General features: G+C 44.5%; 1 protein-coding gene across 6 annotated transcripts in view; it reads right to left on the bottom strand.

Moving 5' to 3' along the window:
- Positions 1-522: 522 nt before the first annotated feature.
- The window catches only part of TDRD9 (tudor domain containing 9), a 124,104-nt gene continuing 107,482 nt past the window's right edge, over positions 523-17,144 (bottom strand). For all 6 annotated transcript variants that reach the window (XM_510193.9, XM_016926799.4, XM_016926801.4 and 3 more), the window contains 4 exons: positions 12,834-12,972; positions 10,981-11,099; positions 3,511-3,583; positions 523-1,210 (listed from right to left, as the gene is read on the bottom strand). In XM_510193.9, the coding sequence (XP_510193.3) occupies positions 1,109-1,210; positions 3,511-3,583; positions 10,981-11,099; positions 12,834-12,972 (433 nt within the window). In that variant the 3' untranslated portion in view covers positions 523-1,108. The remainder of the gene's footprint in view (positions 1,211-3,510; positions 3,584-10,980; positions 11,100-12,833; positions 12,973-17,144) is intronic.

Below are 17,144 nucleotides of genomic sequence, written 5' to 3'. Positions count from 1 at the left end.
TGCCTAAGGCTGGGAAGCACATTCCCCAGAAGGCCAGGACAGTGGCCCAGTGACAGGGGTGCAGTGCTGCCCAGCCACCGCAGCTGCTTGGTGGTCTTCCCGCTTGGCATCTGCCAGCTTCCCGCTGCTGGCCAGCGAACCCACAGAGGCCCAGCACAGCGCCGATGCTCCCCAAGATGTGACGGCTTCCGAGACCCCACACAAGCTCCCGTTTATGATCCCAAGTTGATGCCCATGCACACGCTTCTCCTGTTTCCTCACGATCTTCAAATTGTCCATCTGGGACAAGTCAGTTTAAGCAGAGCATTTCTCTGATCCTACAACTTCCCTCTCACGTGTGAGCTCACTGGCGTCTTTCACTGCTGTATTTACAACAGCTCTGTTCTTCTGACCAAACCCTGACTGATGTGAGTTGAGCTTTTAAAAGAGGTCTGTATCCCTGTATCAGTTTTACAATTTCAGATTTTTTGGAACTAAATACATCTTAATCTCCTCTGACTAAAAACTGTCAGAAACAGAAACTTCATTTAATGCTTTTATTGTTTTAACACAGATAAGCTATGGCCATGTAATCTGTAATCTCTGATTTCCAAAATGTGAACCAAGAAGTATAACTCAACTTAGTCTTACAAAAATTAGATATTTTCCCTCATGGAAAAAAAAAAATCAGAAAATACTACATGGTTTTTTTGTTTTTTAAGTTTTTTCCTATACTACTGGTTTAAATCACTGTAACAGAACAGAATATGTAAGCACATTCTGGAACCTTACATCTAAGATTAACTACTTATATTTACCTTAATAAATTTAAAGCAAAATACAGCTCTTTATCCAAACAGTCTTCTTTCAGAACAATCTTTCCAAAATATTTAATACAGTGATTTTCTGTTTCTAGAAAAGACTAGAGTTTCCAATCCTTCCCACCTGAACAAAAACACCACTCTCTGACTATCACCCAAAGAGAAAAGAAGAAAGAAAAGGCCTTTAGGATGCAGTGGGCACAGACTGTAACACCCAGACACAGAGGAAAGTCAGTCTGCGGAGGGAGCCTGGAATCCAGCCTCCGCAGCTTCCTGAGGGGTGTGCTGGAGGCCACCTGTGGACATGCTCAGGTGCCGAGCACAACCAGTTTGTGGAGCTGGTAGAGAAAGGTGTTCTTCCCTCTGCTGCTCTCGCGGTCGGCCTGCTCCATGACCAGCTTTGGATCAACCTAATGGGGTAGACAAGAGGACCAGTCAGGCTCTGTGACAGGGCTTTTCCAGACATAAAATACACATGCATTAACATCCAGGATGCACAAAGTATAATTCAGTTCTCCAAAAATATTTACAGAACACTTCTCTACTCTCACACTTCATACTATAGGTTTGATAATTCATTTTTAATTTCATGTTTAAATAACCCCATTAAAGATGGACAAAAGACATGAACGCTTCTCAAAAGAAGACACTGAAGGGCCAAAAACATTTAAAAATGCCCCACACATCAGTAATCATCAGAGAAGTGCAAATCAAAACCACAAAATACCATCTCACACCAGTCAGAATAGCTATTATTAAAAAGTCAAAAAAACAACAGATGTTGGCAAGGCTACAGAGAAAAGAGAATGCTTATACACCATTGGTGGGAATATAACTTAGTTCAGCCACTGTGGAAAGCAGTTTGGAGATTTCTCAAAGGTCTTAAAACGGAACTACCATTTGATCCAGCAATTCCATTACTTGAGTATATGTCCAAAAGAAAACAAATTGTTCTACCAAAAAGACACATGCATTTACATATTCACCACAGCATTATTCACAATAGCAAAGACATGGAATCAACCCAGGTGGCCATCAACAGTGGATTGGATAGAGAAGATGTGGTACGCACATACCATGAAATACTACACAGCCATTAAAAAGAATGAAATTGTGCAATCGGGATGCAGCTGGAGGCCATTACCTTAAGCGAATTGATGCTGGAACAGAAAACCAAATACTGCCTGTTCTCACCTACAAGTGGAGCTACACATTGAGTACTCATGGACATAAGATGGGAACAAGAGACACCGGGGACCACTAGATGGAGGAGGGAGGCAAGGACTGAAAAGCTACCTATTGGGTACTATGTTTAGTACCTGGGAGATGGGATTAATTGTACCTCAAACCTCAGCATTATGCCACCTACCCAAGTAACAAAAGCTGCACATGTACCCCTTGAATCTAAAATAAAAGCTGCAAACAAATAAATTCATGATTAATACTATGGCAAGCTTTACTGAGAAATCTCCCATGCATGCCTATGTAAATGTGGATGGTAATTGCATTACAGGTCTTGAAGACACTGAAATTTTCTAAAACATACTAACCTCAAAGTGAAATTCTGTTTTCAAACAAAGTCCTGCTAGTTCGTCACCCTCAGACACGCCAACCGAGCCTGATGGCCATGGGGGCTGGTGTGGCCGCCCCTCTCCTTGCCCATGGAGCTCTGCACACAATGGGGCCGGCTGCCAGGATCAGCCTTGGGGTCTCTAAAGAGGGACCTAGGCACAGGGCACAGGGGGAGCAGGCGAGCATCACAGCAGGAGCAACCTTGAGGCGCAGGATGGGACACAGTCCTCCAAGGCAGAGCCTCACTTAGATCGTCAAAGGGGAGGGGAAGACTGCCCCTGCTGCTTTGTATCTAGAGATATCCCTGGCTCTGGAATTAAATCTCCAAACTCCTTTGGGCTCCTTTCCCTGAAATCACATTTTATTCCATTTCTAGCCCTACAGACAGGAAGTACCAGGGAGCCTATGAAGGGCTTTGTCCTTCTTCATGACTCAACTGTGGCCCCTGAAAATTCCTTCACTGAAGCCCGAACCCCCACTGTGATGTTATTTGGAGATGGGGCCTCTGGGAGGTGATAAGGGTTAGATGAGGTCACAAGGGTGGGACCCCAAGGATGGGATTTGTGCCCTAAGAGAGGATGTCTCTCTTTCACGTGAGGGCACAGTGAGAAGGTGGCCATCTGCAGATGTCCCTCAAAGGTCCTCACAAGGACCCACAAACTGGCACCTTCCCTAGGACTTCCAGCCTCCAGAGCTGTGAGAACAAATGTCTGCTGTTCCTAAGCCCCTACCCGTGGTGGCACTGTGACAGCAGCTCAAGCAGACAAAGACAACAACCAGTACAGCCCGAAAGCCACCAAGCCAGCCACATGGCAGGAACAGCCAAGGTGCATTTCACAAAGACCAACAAGAGTAGGAAGGTTCAATCCAGACCCTCATACCTTTTTTTCCCAACTCACAGGCAGTGAGTTATCCTGGTGTCTGACTCTTTGCCGGGACATCACATAGAAGACACTGTGCAGAAACAGCCTGTCTGGTCTGAGACATTTGCCAGCTGGCCCCCAAAGCCATCCACTTTGCCTCCTGTCTCTGCCTCTCAGACCCTCGGCCAGCCCTGGCTCTGAACCCTGGGTCTGCCCAGGGCCTGTCCCCTCCTCCACGTGGCCTCTGCTCATGTAGCAGCCTGCATCCCACTCACCTGATTCCACTCGTAGGGCTTTTCATGCCACTTGGGAACAATCTTCTCCCTTGGTTTTGACTGACAGAACAAACTAATTTAAAAAAAAAAAGAAATTATCTTAATTATATATTAGTAACTGAAAACACTGCTGTGATTTTTTTAAAGATTTAAATCCTATATGCTTCCCACAGAATTGGAACTAGAATAAACTGTTTAAAGGTCAACATTTATGCAGTTATGATCAGAAAATATTTTAATCTATAGCATATTCAAAAGCAGAAAGAAATGGAGTGTGACAGATCTGTAAGACCTAGTCTTGTCTCTGTGTTCCCTTAGCAACCAGCACTGCAAACCACATGAATGAGTCAAGTTCTCTGAAATGTAACAGGACATTTTGTACCATTAGCTCTCAAGCAGTCATGACAAGTTGGAAATATCATCAGCTTAAAAAGATAGGGAATTTGAACAATGAGGGAGTAAAGAGTTCTGCAGAGCCTCTCCCCACTAAAAAACTATAAAACAAGGCAAAACTGTAAACATACATACATACATACACACATACATACATACATACATACATACATACCAACAACAACCATTTGAAGGCTCTGGAAATTAACCAAAGGCAAAGGCAAACAACAAGTTGAGAAGCATTCATTCATGACAAACTGCCAGCTCCAGGTGAGAACAGTGGAGTGTGTGGAGTTCTTGCTGGGGTAGGGAGCCGCTCCCACCCCATACACCTGCCCCTGAACCCAGCACCACAGCACTCCCAGGGCCATAAAGGCTATGTGATCTGGATCAGAGGGTGAAAAATCCTCACACCTTGACTTGGAGCATTGTCAGTAAAAACAGCAATGAAGGAAACAGATGGGGAAAGCCCATAGCTTTCCAGCCTCACGCCACATCCTGCTTGGGGCCAGCAGCAGACCAGACTATTCAGGAGGTAAAAGGGAGACTCTGGAAAGGAGAGTGCCACAGAGGGGAAGCAGGCCCTCCACACATCCCTGACTGATGGAGGGGTGCACACACGTGGGAAAAACCTGGGAAGCCCTGAGAAAAATAGAGGCCAGGGAAGAATCAAAAAGTGCCTGAACTTGGAGTGCACTTTTCAACCCATACTTAGCTCCAATGGCAAAGGGCAGAAGCCTTCAGGGCAGTATTTAAAGACAACTTTTGATTGATCACTGGCTAAGCACTAAGCTGTGCAGATCAGATACAAGGACAACAGCTAGGAAGCCAGGCTAAAAAATAAAAATAAGAATAAAGAAAACAAAACGAGCTGGGCGTGGTCACATATGCCTGTAGCCCTACCTACTTGGGAGACTGAGGCAGGAGGATCGCCAGAGCCCAGGAGTTCAAGGCTGCAGTGAGCTATGATCACATCACTGCACTCCAGCTTAGGCAACAAAGTGAGACCTTGTTTCTATAAAAATTAAAATTAAAAACATAACAAAACAGCAGAACCCAGACATCAGTGACCTCACATCACGGGGGATGGACTTACAGGTTAAGACTAGGCACTTTTCTAAAGTGAAACAAACAAAACAACAAAACCCAAAAACAGCAGCTCTGGGGGAACTGCTCCAGTACATTATCTAAAGTACCCAATTTCCAACAAAAAAATTAGGAGACATCAAAGACACAGGAATGTGTGGCCCACACACAGAAGAGCAGCCAGTAGAGGCTGAGTGTGTGGCCAGCTGTGGGTTCAGCACTCAAAGACCTCAAGGCAGCCACTGTGAACAGGTGCCAAGAAGTTTTTTAAAAATAGGATAACAATGAATCAGGGATAATCTCAATAAAAATTAAAAACTACCAAAGAAACAACAGAAATCCTGGAGCTGAAAAGTACAATGGCTGAAATGGAAAACCCTCTGTACCGCATCCACGTCGACCTGAGATGAAATAATAAAGGATCAGTAACCTTAGGACAGATCAACAGAAATTAACCAATCTGAAGCACAAAGAGGAAAGAGACTGAAGAAGAGTGACCAGAGCCTCAAAGACCAGTGAGGCCGTATCGACCGTGTTAGCACGCGTTTAACACCAGCGCACTGACAGACGTGCAAAGCAATGTCTCCCTAGGGGAGAAGAGAGCGGGCACGAGGCAGAAAAAAATATTTGAAAAAATTCAAAACTGCAAATATACTGTAAGTAAAAGGACAGAAAAAGCTCACAAATGGTAGCTAAAGAGAGCTGGGGTAGCTATATTAATATCAGACAAAATAGGCCTTAAAACAAGAAGCATTACTAGAGAAAGAAAGCTTTCATAATAATAATGATCTTGTATGTAGGAAATCCTAAGGAATCTACAAACAACTACTAGAATACAGAAGTTTAACAAGGTCACAGGATAAAAGACCAATATATAAAAATCAACTGTTCCTTTCTAAAAAAAAATCCAAAAACAAAATTAAGAAAACAATTTTATTCACAATAGCATTAAAAGAACTAAAATATTTAGAAACAACTAAAGTGCAAGACCTGCACACTGAAAATTCTAAAACAGTATTAAGAGAAATTAGAGAATACCCAAATGAACAGACACTCCATCTTCATGGACTGGATGGCTCACTACTGTTAGGATGGCAATTCTCCCCAAACTGACTCACAGGTTCCACACAATCCCTATCACAATTCCAACAAGGATTTTTATACAAACTGACAAGCTGATCCTAAAATTTGCATGGAAAGGAAAAGAATATAAAAGAGTAAAAATAATTTTGAAAAAGAGCAGGCCGGGTGCGGTGGCTCACGCCTGTAATCCCAGCACTTTGGGAGGCCGAGGTGGGCGGATCACGAAGTCAGGAGATCAAGACCATCCTGGCGAACACAGTGAAACCCCGTCTCTACTAAAAATACAAAAAAATTAGCCGGGTATGGTGGCGGGCACCTGTAGTCTCAGCTACTCAGGAGGCTGAGGCAGGAGAATGGCATGAACCCGGGGGGGCGGAGCTTGCAGTGAGCCGAGATCACGCCACTGCACTCCAGCCTGGGCAACAGAGCAAGACTCCGTCTCAAAAAAAAAGAAAAAGAAAAAGAATAAAACAGGAGGACTAATGCTACAGCAATTAAGACAGTATAGCACTGGTACAAAGATAGATATAAAGTAATTGAACAAAACAGAAAGCCCAGTAATAAATCTTTACATTTATGGCTAATTCATTTTTGACCAAGGTACCAAGGCAATTCAATGGTAAAAGTATAGCTTTTCAGTAAATGATGTCATCACCACTAGATATTCATATGCAAAAAATGACTTTAGGCTCTTGTATCACATACCACATACAAAATCATCTCAAAATGGATCAAAAACCTAAACATAAAAAATTACAAAAAGAGAGAAAATGATTGTGACCTTCAGTTTAACAAGGATTTTTTAAGATATAGCACCAAAAACATAATTCATTTTTTAAAAAGATAAAGTAGGCCAGGCGCGGTGGCTCACCCCTGTAATCCCAGCACTTTGAGAGGCTGAGGCGGGCAGATCACGAGGTCAAGAGATCGAGATCATCCTGGCCAACATGGTGAAACCCCATCTCTACTAAAAATACAAAAATCAGCTGGGCTTGGTGGCGTGCACCTGTAATCCCAGCTACTCGGGAGGCGGAGGCAGGAGAATCGCTTGAACCCAGGAGGTGGAGGCTGCAGTGAGTCGAGACTGCACCACTGTACTCCAGCCTGGGCGACAGAGCGAGACTCCGTCTCAAAAAAAAGATAGTGTCTTAGTCCATTTTCCCCTGTTATAACTGAAGACCAGAGAGTGGGTCACTTACAAAGATAAGAACTTGATTTCTCACGGTTCTGGAGCTGGGAAGTGCGGGAGCATGGCTCTAGCACCTGGCCAGGGCCTTCTTGCTGCATCATGACATGGCAGAGGGGCAAGTGAGTACTTGAGACAGGAAGAGGCACCGGGGCAGACCCACTTTACAACAATCCATACTCTCTTGATAACTAACCCTCTCTCACAATGATGACATGAGTCCAGTCAACCCCTTATTATGCCCAGCCTTCCAACACTGTTGCATTGGGTATTAGGTTTCAAACATATCACATTCAAACCACAGCAAGTAGATTTCATCAAAATTAAAAATTTGTGTTCTTTGGAAGACATCATTAAAATAAGAAGACAAGCTACACAATGGTGAAACTAATCACAAATTACTTACCCAATAAAAGACGTGTATCTAAAATTTAAAAACAATTTCTACAACTCAATAATGAAAAGACAAATTTAAAAATGGGCAAAAGATCTGAACAGACATTTCACCAAAAAAAAAAAAAAAGGATAAATGACTGGCTAAGAGGAATATAAAAAGTTGCTCTACATCGTTAGTCATTAAGGAAACGAAAATTAATGCTACAATGAGATACTACCATACTCACCAGACTGACTGCAGTAACAACACGTGCCGGTGCCTCGTGCTGGTGAGAATGTGGAGAAGCCAGAGCCAGCCTATGTTGCTGGTAGAAATGTAACATCGTACAGCTATTTTGGAAAACAGTTTGGCTATTTCCTTTTTTTTTTTTTCCTGATAGAGTTTCGCTGTTGTCACCCAGGCTGGAGTGCAACGGCGTGATCTTGGCTCACTGCAACCTCCGCCTCCTGGGTTCAAGCAATTCTCCTGCCTCAGCCTCTCAAGTAGCTGGGATTACAGGCGTGTGCCACCATGCCCTACTAATTTTTGTGTTTTTAGTAGAGACAGGGTTTTACCATGTTGGCCAGGCTGGTCTGGAACTCCTGACCTCAGGTGATCTGCCCACCTCAGCCTCCCGAAGTGCTGGGATTACAGGCGTGAGCCAATACGTCTGGCCCTGGCCTTTTCTTAAAAGATTAACATAAACCTACCAATACAACCTACCAACTCCACTCATAGATATCTTCCCGAGAGAAAAATACATGTTCACAAAAAGACTGTATGTGACTATTCATAGCAGCTTTCTTCATAATGGCCAAATACTGGAAATAATCCAAATATTTTATCAACTGGTGAATGGATTAAAAAAGTGGCATAACAAACAATGAAATATTATTTAGTAAAAAGGAACATGATACAATATGGATAAACCTCAAAAGTACTAAGCTAAGTGAAAGAAGCCAGATTTTAAAATTAAAATGTGATTCCACGTATATAAAAATGTCAGAGAAGGCAAATATATAAACAGAAAGCAGATCAGTGGTACCTGGGCTGGGGTGGGAACAAGACTGCGTGTAAATGGACAGTGGGAACTTTCGATCCTCAACACAGCTTTACTGAGGTGTACTTTACATATCCTAAAAGTCATCAACTTTAGGAACATAATTGATTAGTTTTAGTAAATTTATGGGGTTGTACAAACAATGACACATTCTGTTTTAATGTATTAGTCAAGCAGGTGGCATCTGTTGCCTGCTGCCAGGAGAAGTCGGGGCACCCCTGCATCTTGTCTTGGAGTCGCCAAGGAAAACACACATAGTCAGACCCTGGCTGGAACGAACCTTTACTTACAGAGGGAGGCAACAGGACAGGATCAGCTCTAGTGACTGGCATCGGTCCCTGTGGCCAGCGGGTACCTCCCGGAAGACAAGGCAGGCCTGCAGGCCCCTCTCTTATGTGGCAGCAGGAGAGCCCTGTCCCATCCCTGCAGCGGTGGGATTGACCAGGTACCGTATGACACACAGGCTTAAGCAGGGCAGAGCCGGAATCAAGGAAAGATCTTCCCACACATGGCGACGAGCCCCCCACAGGCTGTAAGGACCCTTAATCTTATGGGAAGGAAGCGTTTCAGGCCCAAGGCCTGTTCTCAGACAGCAGAGAGGGGATCAAAGGCTGCCTGCATGAGACTGCCTTTCCCAACAATACTTATGAGTAAACTTCTCTGGATGACAGAAATGCTGAAGAGCTAGGTTGTGTTGACAGACTGCACAACTATAAATTCACTAGAGTTATTGAATTGTGAAAACAAACAAACCAATACCTACCTATGGCATAATAAGGCAGGATACAGTTACCCTTGTTTTGGGGGCAGGGAGTGATGGTGGCTACAACCACACCCGCACACCCTAAGGAGCACCGGGGCTCTGACCTCGGTGCTGGCCACATGGGCATATACCTGTGTACTTAAACTTCAACCCACATTTTACATAAAAATATTTTTACTGGCCAGGCATGGTGGCTCACACCTGTAATCCCAGCACTTTGGGAGGCTGAGGCGGGTGGATCACCTGAGGTCAGGAGTTCACCTGACCAACATGGTGAAATCCTGTCTCTACTAAAAATATAAAAATTAGCTGGGCATGGTGGTGGGTGCCTGTAATCCCAGCTACTTGGATGCTGAGGCAGGAGAATCGCTTGAACCCGGGAGGTGGAGGTTGCAGTGAGCTGCGATCATGCCATCGCACTCCAGCCTGGGTGACAGAGCCTGGGTGTCTCAAAACAAAACAAAAAAATTACCAGCTTGGGCAACATAGCAAGACCTCATCTATGTAAAAAATTTAAAAATTAGCCAGGTGTGGTGGTGCACACCTGTAGCCCCTGCTACTAGGGAGGCTGAGGTGGGAAGATCATGTGTGCCGAGGAGTTGGAGCTGCAGTGAACCATGCTCGCACCACTGCACTCAGCTTGAGCAAGAGAGTGAGACTCTGTCTCTAAAAATAAATAAATAAATATTAAAAATATTTTTATATAAAAGAAAATGAAGAGAGAAAACTAAAACTGGCCTTTCTCACCATTTCTAAGACAGCTATATATAGCTTTTTTAAAAATGCTTATTAAACTAAAAGAAACCAACCCAAAAGGCATAGGAAGGAGAGAAGTGTCACCGTGATACCAGATGCCACCTGCTTTCACAGAGCTCCAGGTCCCAGCCAGCACAGGACACTGTCAGGCAAGGAAGGACCGGGTCCTTCCCAGGGAGACGGGCTCTGGGACAGGAGCACAGGACTGGGTAGGTGGAATGCTGGTTTCTCCTCCATGACCACTCCCACTCTTCTTGGCCTTCCCGGGGCCCTCAAGCTGCCTTGGGCTCATGGGCTACACCAACAGGAGCCTTTTGTGTCTGCATTCTGGTTTGGTTTGTCCCATGGAGAGTCCAGCAGGAGGTGAGAAACAGGGAAGTCAGGTCAGAATGCTCCTTCTCCAACCTCCCCTGCAGAGAGGTTCAAGAGAGGCCCAGCTCTGTAAGGCCCAATCCTACAAGCCGGACTCCCCCAATCCCTAAGACCCCCACCACTAGGAATGGTGGGTGACACATTACCCACTGTGGCTTCCCATGCCCTGCCCACGCTGTCCCTTCAAGGGACACACACACACAGGACAAGGGTGCTGCTCTCCACAGGAAGGGCGTGCCTACATTCTGATGCCTCCCAGTGCTGCCTCCAGCACTGGCACTCCACTTCAGGTGATCAATATGTCACATTGCCTACACAATTCAAAACAGCCATGATCAAGGCAGCTGAGAAAGTTGACTGGGAAGAAAAGAAGCCCGCGTCATCACACAGCTTACCCTAAAAGCTTCTGACGGGCAATGTCTTGAAGCTGCGCAACTCTCTCTGGCCCAAGACACTTGCATCCATTTGGTCCATCACAGACTAGCTTGTTAATAGCAGCCCTGAGAATATTAACCTGTAAATAAACAGCAACATAAACACTCATACGGCTCTGTCGTAACTGAATTTCATCCCGTTAGAGAATTCATAGCATTCAGAGTTAGTATTCTCTGTCATCAGTATGGTTTATCCACTCGCCTGCTGAAGGCATCTTGACTGCTCCCAGTTTTTAGCAATTATGACTCAAGCTGCAATTGATATTCACATACAAGCTCCATGTGGATGCTAGTTTTCAAATCTCTTGAATAAATACCTACAGATGGGATTCCTGGGTCATATGGTAGATGCAGGCTTAACTTCATATGAAACTGTCTTCTAAAATAGTGGTACTAATCTGCATTCCCACCAGCAATGAACAAAAGGTCCCCGGTCCCCCTGCACCACCTCCTTGCCATTGCTGGTTACTGTCAGGTTTTGGATTTCAGCCATTCCAGTAAGTAGGTGGTGCTATCTCATGGAAGTCTCATTTTGCATTTTCCTAATGACATATGATGCTGAGCATCTTTTCATGGGTTTACTGTCATCCGTATTTTAATTCTGTTGCTTGTTTTCTTATAATTGAGTTTTAAGAGTGCCTTACATATTGTGGATACAAGTCCTTCATCAGATATGTAACCTGTAACTATTTTCTCCTGGTGTGCACTTTGTCTTTTCTTCCTCTGAAGAGGGTCTTTTGCGGAACAAAAGTTTTTAATTTTGATAAATTCAAACATATCAATTTCCCCTTCACAGATTGTGCTTTGGGTGTTGTATTTATAAACTCATGCCACACCCAAAGTCACATAGATTTCCTGAATTTGCTTGTAGCACTTTAATAGTTTTACATTTTCCCATTAGGTCTATGGCTTAAGGAGTATTTTCAAGCCCATAAGCCCCTTCTTGTGACCAGGCAATTATGACTTAACAGTTGCAGAGACAACACCGATACCTGCCCCCGGAGCATCGGCAGCTGTCTCTGCAGCTCCTCCTTTCCCCCGGCCCTTCAGTGTGGTTATGTTAACCTCACCCGTCTCATGGAACTTCTAAGAAAGAAAGGCGACTGAGTACTTAGAAAGTAGCATTTCTCAAACTATTTGTGGTAAAGGATCAGTTTTGGTTTTCCCACTTTGTAAAATGCAATAAAAATAAATTACTATAACGATGAAAGATCTTTTTTAATGTACACAAATACGAGCCCACATTTCTATTATTAGATTCAAATGACATACAAATACTTTGTGTACTTGCTACACAGTTTCCCTGTCTGCCTTGCCACCTCACCCCAGAGCTAGTGCGGTGCCCAGACAATGCTGCAAGCAGCTCAGCTCTGCACTCACGCTGACCCAGCCCTCTGCTCAGCATGGTCACCAGGCCGGGAGAAGGGCAGAGGGGCAGGACCTTGTGTCCTCCTTTCCCAGTAAGAACTAGCAAGGATGTTCCACTTCCTGACTTGGAATGAGACCCACAGCAGCCCTACAGCCCCGTGGTTTAGCTGATTGCCCAGAAAAGCTTATGCCAGGAGACACCAAATGAGAGACTCAGAGAGCACCATCAGGAAGTTACTTTTCACAGGAAAGATACATCAAACTGGCAAGTTAAGGAGCGGTCCTCCTGGAGGGTGACCCCAGGAGGGACAAGGAACGTGCACATCTCCAGGACCAGAGGTGTGTGTCTGCACCGCGAGCTCCACAGCAGACCCTGCACTCACTGTCAGGTAAGCAAAACCAGAGAGAGACAGGGTTGTGGTGCCGTGATGCTGCACTACCCTTACCTCGACAACATCCTCCACGCTGAATTGAACGTCAAACGCAAGCTCCATGTCGTGCTCGGGCAGTATGGAAGCCCCTGTAGCTGGATTCCACCCCAAACCACAAAGGACTCCAGTATAGTACTTGCCATTCTGATCAATCCTAAATGGAATGTTTTCAGAAGAGTCCATTATTTCAGAATTGTTAAAGTATATGTTTTAGCATGTAAAAATTGACCGATAAAATTATCCTAAATTCTGCCAGCCCTAGTACAGCAATTAATTTCATTTGTGCATTTTTTCTGCCAGTTTTCACAATCAAAATATAGTTATAAAACATAGTTATAAGAATAGTAAATTCAGTATTTTTATTAATACTTAATAATTTGTATTAATACTTTATTAAGTTTCTAACGTGGTAGATAAGATAATGAAAAGAATATTTTATCATGAATGGGTTTTTTTTCCCCTTGCCTTCGAATTCTTTCCATGGGTTAAATTCTTATTAGGGAGATTTCTGGAGAAAGGGCTATGCACATATTTATGACCTGTGAAACAAGTCTAGCACTTAGTAAAAGCCTAAAAAAATGTTCCACCTTCTCATCCTAAAACAATGGTGCACACTTACAAAGTTTTGTATCCCAGTTTTATCACCACCCTCCTCTGACCACTGGCACGTCCTGTCACCTTTATCACTCCCTAATAGCCTCTCCATGGCTGCGGCCAACAGCCTGGTCCAAGCCACTGCCATTTCTCACCTGGACTTGGTAACAACTTTCCGACCAATTCCCCATCTCTTACTCCTGCCTCTTCCAATCTTTTCTCCATATAGCACACAGGAGTAGCTTTTCAAAACAAATACAATGTTACTCCCTTGCCTAAGGCGTCTCAGTAGTTTCCAACCACACTGTGAATTACAGTGGGACCTAGAAGCCACAGTGGTCTAGCTGTGACTGTGACTACAGTAAAACTCACGCTGTGTGGCTTCTGCAGCTAGATTACAAAAGGTGACACAGGCCAGGTGATATGGTTAAGCTTTGTGTCTCCACCCAAATCTCATCCTAAATAATCCCCACGTGTCATGGGAGGGACCCTCTGGAAGGCAGTTAATCATGAGGGTGGTTAACCTCATGCTGTTCTCGTGATGGTGAGTGAATTCTCATGAAATCTCATGGTTTCGTAAGGGGCTTTTCTTTTCCCCCTTTTGCTCGGCACTTCTCCTTGCTGCCACCATGTGAAGAAGAACGTGTTTGCTTTCCCTTCCACCATGACTGTAAGTTTCCTGAAGCCTCCCTAGTCATGCAGAACTGTGAGTCAATTAAACCTCTTTCCTTTATAATTTACCCAGTCTCGGGTATGTCTTTATTAGCAGTGTGAGAATGAACTAATATACTGGGCACGGTGGCTCACGCCTGTAATCCCAGCACTTTGGGAGGCTGAAGTGGGCAGATCACTTGAGGCCAAGAGTTTGAGACAAGCCTGGCCAACAGGGCGAAACCCCTTCTCTACTAAAAATACAAAAATTAGCCAGGTGTGGTGGTGCACACCTGTAATCTCAGCTACCTGGGAGGCAGAAGTGGGAGGATCACTTGGAGGCAGAGGTTGCAGTGAGCTGAGATGGCACCACTGCACTCCAGGCTGGGTGACAGAGTGCGACTCCAACTCAAAAAAACAAACAAAAAAACAGTGACAGCTGCCACCTGGCTCATTCTCAGGACCCTCAGCACCAATCCACCATGCTGAGGACACCCAAACTAGCCTACAGACAGATCACTTGTGGAAGTCCTCACTGAGAGCAACTGAGGTCTCTGGCAAGCAGCAACCACCAGATGTGAGCCTGGACACCCACCAGCCTCCAAATCCTTCAGCTGGAGGCCCCAACATTGGGAACACAACAAGCCATCCCTGTGTACCCTGACATAGTTCCTCACCCACAGAGGCAAAGAAGGTTGCTGTAGCCCACTGAAGTTTTGGGGTAACTTGTTTTTAGCCACAGTAGCTGGAATACCCAGTTAAACAGTGAGAGTCTTCTTTTAATCCACCCTCATTTAATTTTTTGTTTGTTTAATTTTTGTGGGTACATATAAGTGTATATATTAATTTTTAGGTTTTAATTGATAGAACTTCTTGTTGTTGTTGTTTAAAGATCCCCCCACCCTCTCATGCCTGTTCAGAAGCACCATCTTCCCAGGGTTACAGCACTGCCCTCAACACGTGACTTACCCTCTAAACCATGACCAGCATTTGGCAGTCTCCCCAGTAGCAAAACCTGGCTCCAAGAACCAAGGGAAGGAGGTGAGTACAGTGTTCTTGTCACTACACCAATAAGAGCGTGTTCTCAGATGTCTGCTCCCATCCTGGAGGTGCCAGGCTCTGCTACCATGGAGCATTCTGCTCACCCAGGGAGGCGGCCTCCACGAGGTACACAATGATGATGCCACTGAATCCAGGCTGACACCATCAACTACTCCAACTGTTCAGGGAAAACACCTCGAGGACAGGGGCAGCAAGAGGAGTGACGCACTCCGGGGACAGATGTGTGGTGGATCAGCTCCACGATGAAGGGAAGAGGAAAGCTGGCACCAAAGCTCAGTCACCCTGAGTTATGGAGGGGCCAGCTACAAGCGAAGGTCACATGGCAGAAAGAACAAAGGAGGGGAGACAAATGGCAGCTAGGTCAGTCCACAGCCAGTTGGCAAAGAAGGGGACAGTGGCCTCCACTTAGATGTCTCTGCTTATGAATGGGGCATAACACATATCTCCTTTCCCTTTTTAAATTGAAAATCAAGATAAAATTAAGTTTTCTGCTCATCTTCCTTTCCTGCCACTATTGTACAAAGAGTATGTTAGAGGTGGTAAAAAATTATCACTTAGTCATAAAGTTGAATCAGTTGTGACAGGACAGTGACACATGTGGAGGGAGAACAGACTTTACCCAGAGACTGCAGGCTTCGCGTTTAACAAGGGGGGCCAGGACAGCCTCTAGTGCAGCAGCCCGACGCCACCCGAACAGGAGACGAGTCCCGTGCGGGTGCGCATTAGACAGGTGGCTCACAAAAGGAAGCAAACGGGCATGGGTGCACGGCGGGGCAGCGGCTCTCAGGAGCCGTGGGCTTTGGAGGACAGCTCCCCTCCGGAACACACCTAAGACACAGTGCTGGGACCCCTGGGCCAGGTCTGTACTGAAGACCCCCCTCCTGCTCGCTGCAGAAGACTGCATCTTTAAAGTGAAAGGAAAGGAGAATGCTCATCCCAAATCAAACAGCTGTCATCTTTCAAAGTTTCTCAAAAACAGTTGTTACTCAACAAATTAAAAAAAAAAAAACTCCAACCTTAGAGACAGAGTGAGACCCTGTCTCAAAAAACAATAACAAAACCAAGCTTATACAACTACTCAGAGGCAGGCAGAGTTTGGAGGAAAATCAACCAGGCCCCCCTGCTATCTTTCCGATAATCACCTAGTTAAGCCTGTGGATTCAAAGACAACTAGTCTTACGAACACTGTCACATAAACCGTCCCAAATCTGGCACATTTCAGTTAATTCAACAAAATGAATATAATCAGCAAAGCACTGTGTATTGTTATATATAACCTTTTCCTATTAAGCTTGTGCTTTTTCTAGAAAGATGGTGTTTTAAATACCAAGTATGTCAGTATTTCTTGAATGTCTACAACCTAAACGCTTGCACTCTGGAGTTGTGAAAATAACACACTATATCATTCAAATCCTCAAAAGCTGGTGTTTAAAAGAGGTGAAGCAGGAGCTTTGTCTAGTTAAAAAGGCAAGCAGGGCGTCCAAAGTGCCATGAGAGGAAGGGACCTGCTTCTGCACTAGCCAAGCCTCAGGCCTGCAGGTGCACAGCGTGCTGTTTGCTCATGAGATCATCCCACTGCCACGTGTGGTTCCCGCACATCTGTCTCCCCACCGAGGCTCCAAGACGCCTGAACTTACAGAGGGATTTACTGCATCATCACTGCAAAATTAGGCCACATTTCAACAATTAAAGGCATATTCAATCCTTTCAGACAAGAGCCGCTCAGAAACAAGTGCATGTATAATTAAAACAGGGTGGTATTTTTGTAAGCCATCATATGCCCATTCAGTGATATATGATACAATTATCAAAATGGATATTTATAAAGATATCGTAATATGAAAAACCTGATATTTGTGGGAAAAGAATACAGTATAACAAGAATCTTAAATAAAAATATGTATATACAAATTTTAAATAAGTATACTAAATATTTAAATTTAAATCTATAAATTTAAAAATGTGTCAATTTTTCCCATTCAGCTTTTTCTAAGTAGCACATATTTTAATGAAAAAAAT

Source organism: Pan troglodytes, chromosome 15 (assembly GCF_028858775.2).
Source record: "Pan troglodytes isolate AG18354 chromosome 15, NHGRI_mPanTro3-v2.0_pri, whole genome shotgun sequence".
Lineage (NCBI taxonomy): Eukaryota > Metazoa > Chordata > Mammalia > Primates > Hominidae > Pan > Pan troglodytes.
This window is presented reverse-complemented; position numbering and strand designations above follow the sequence as displayed.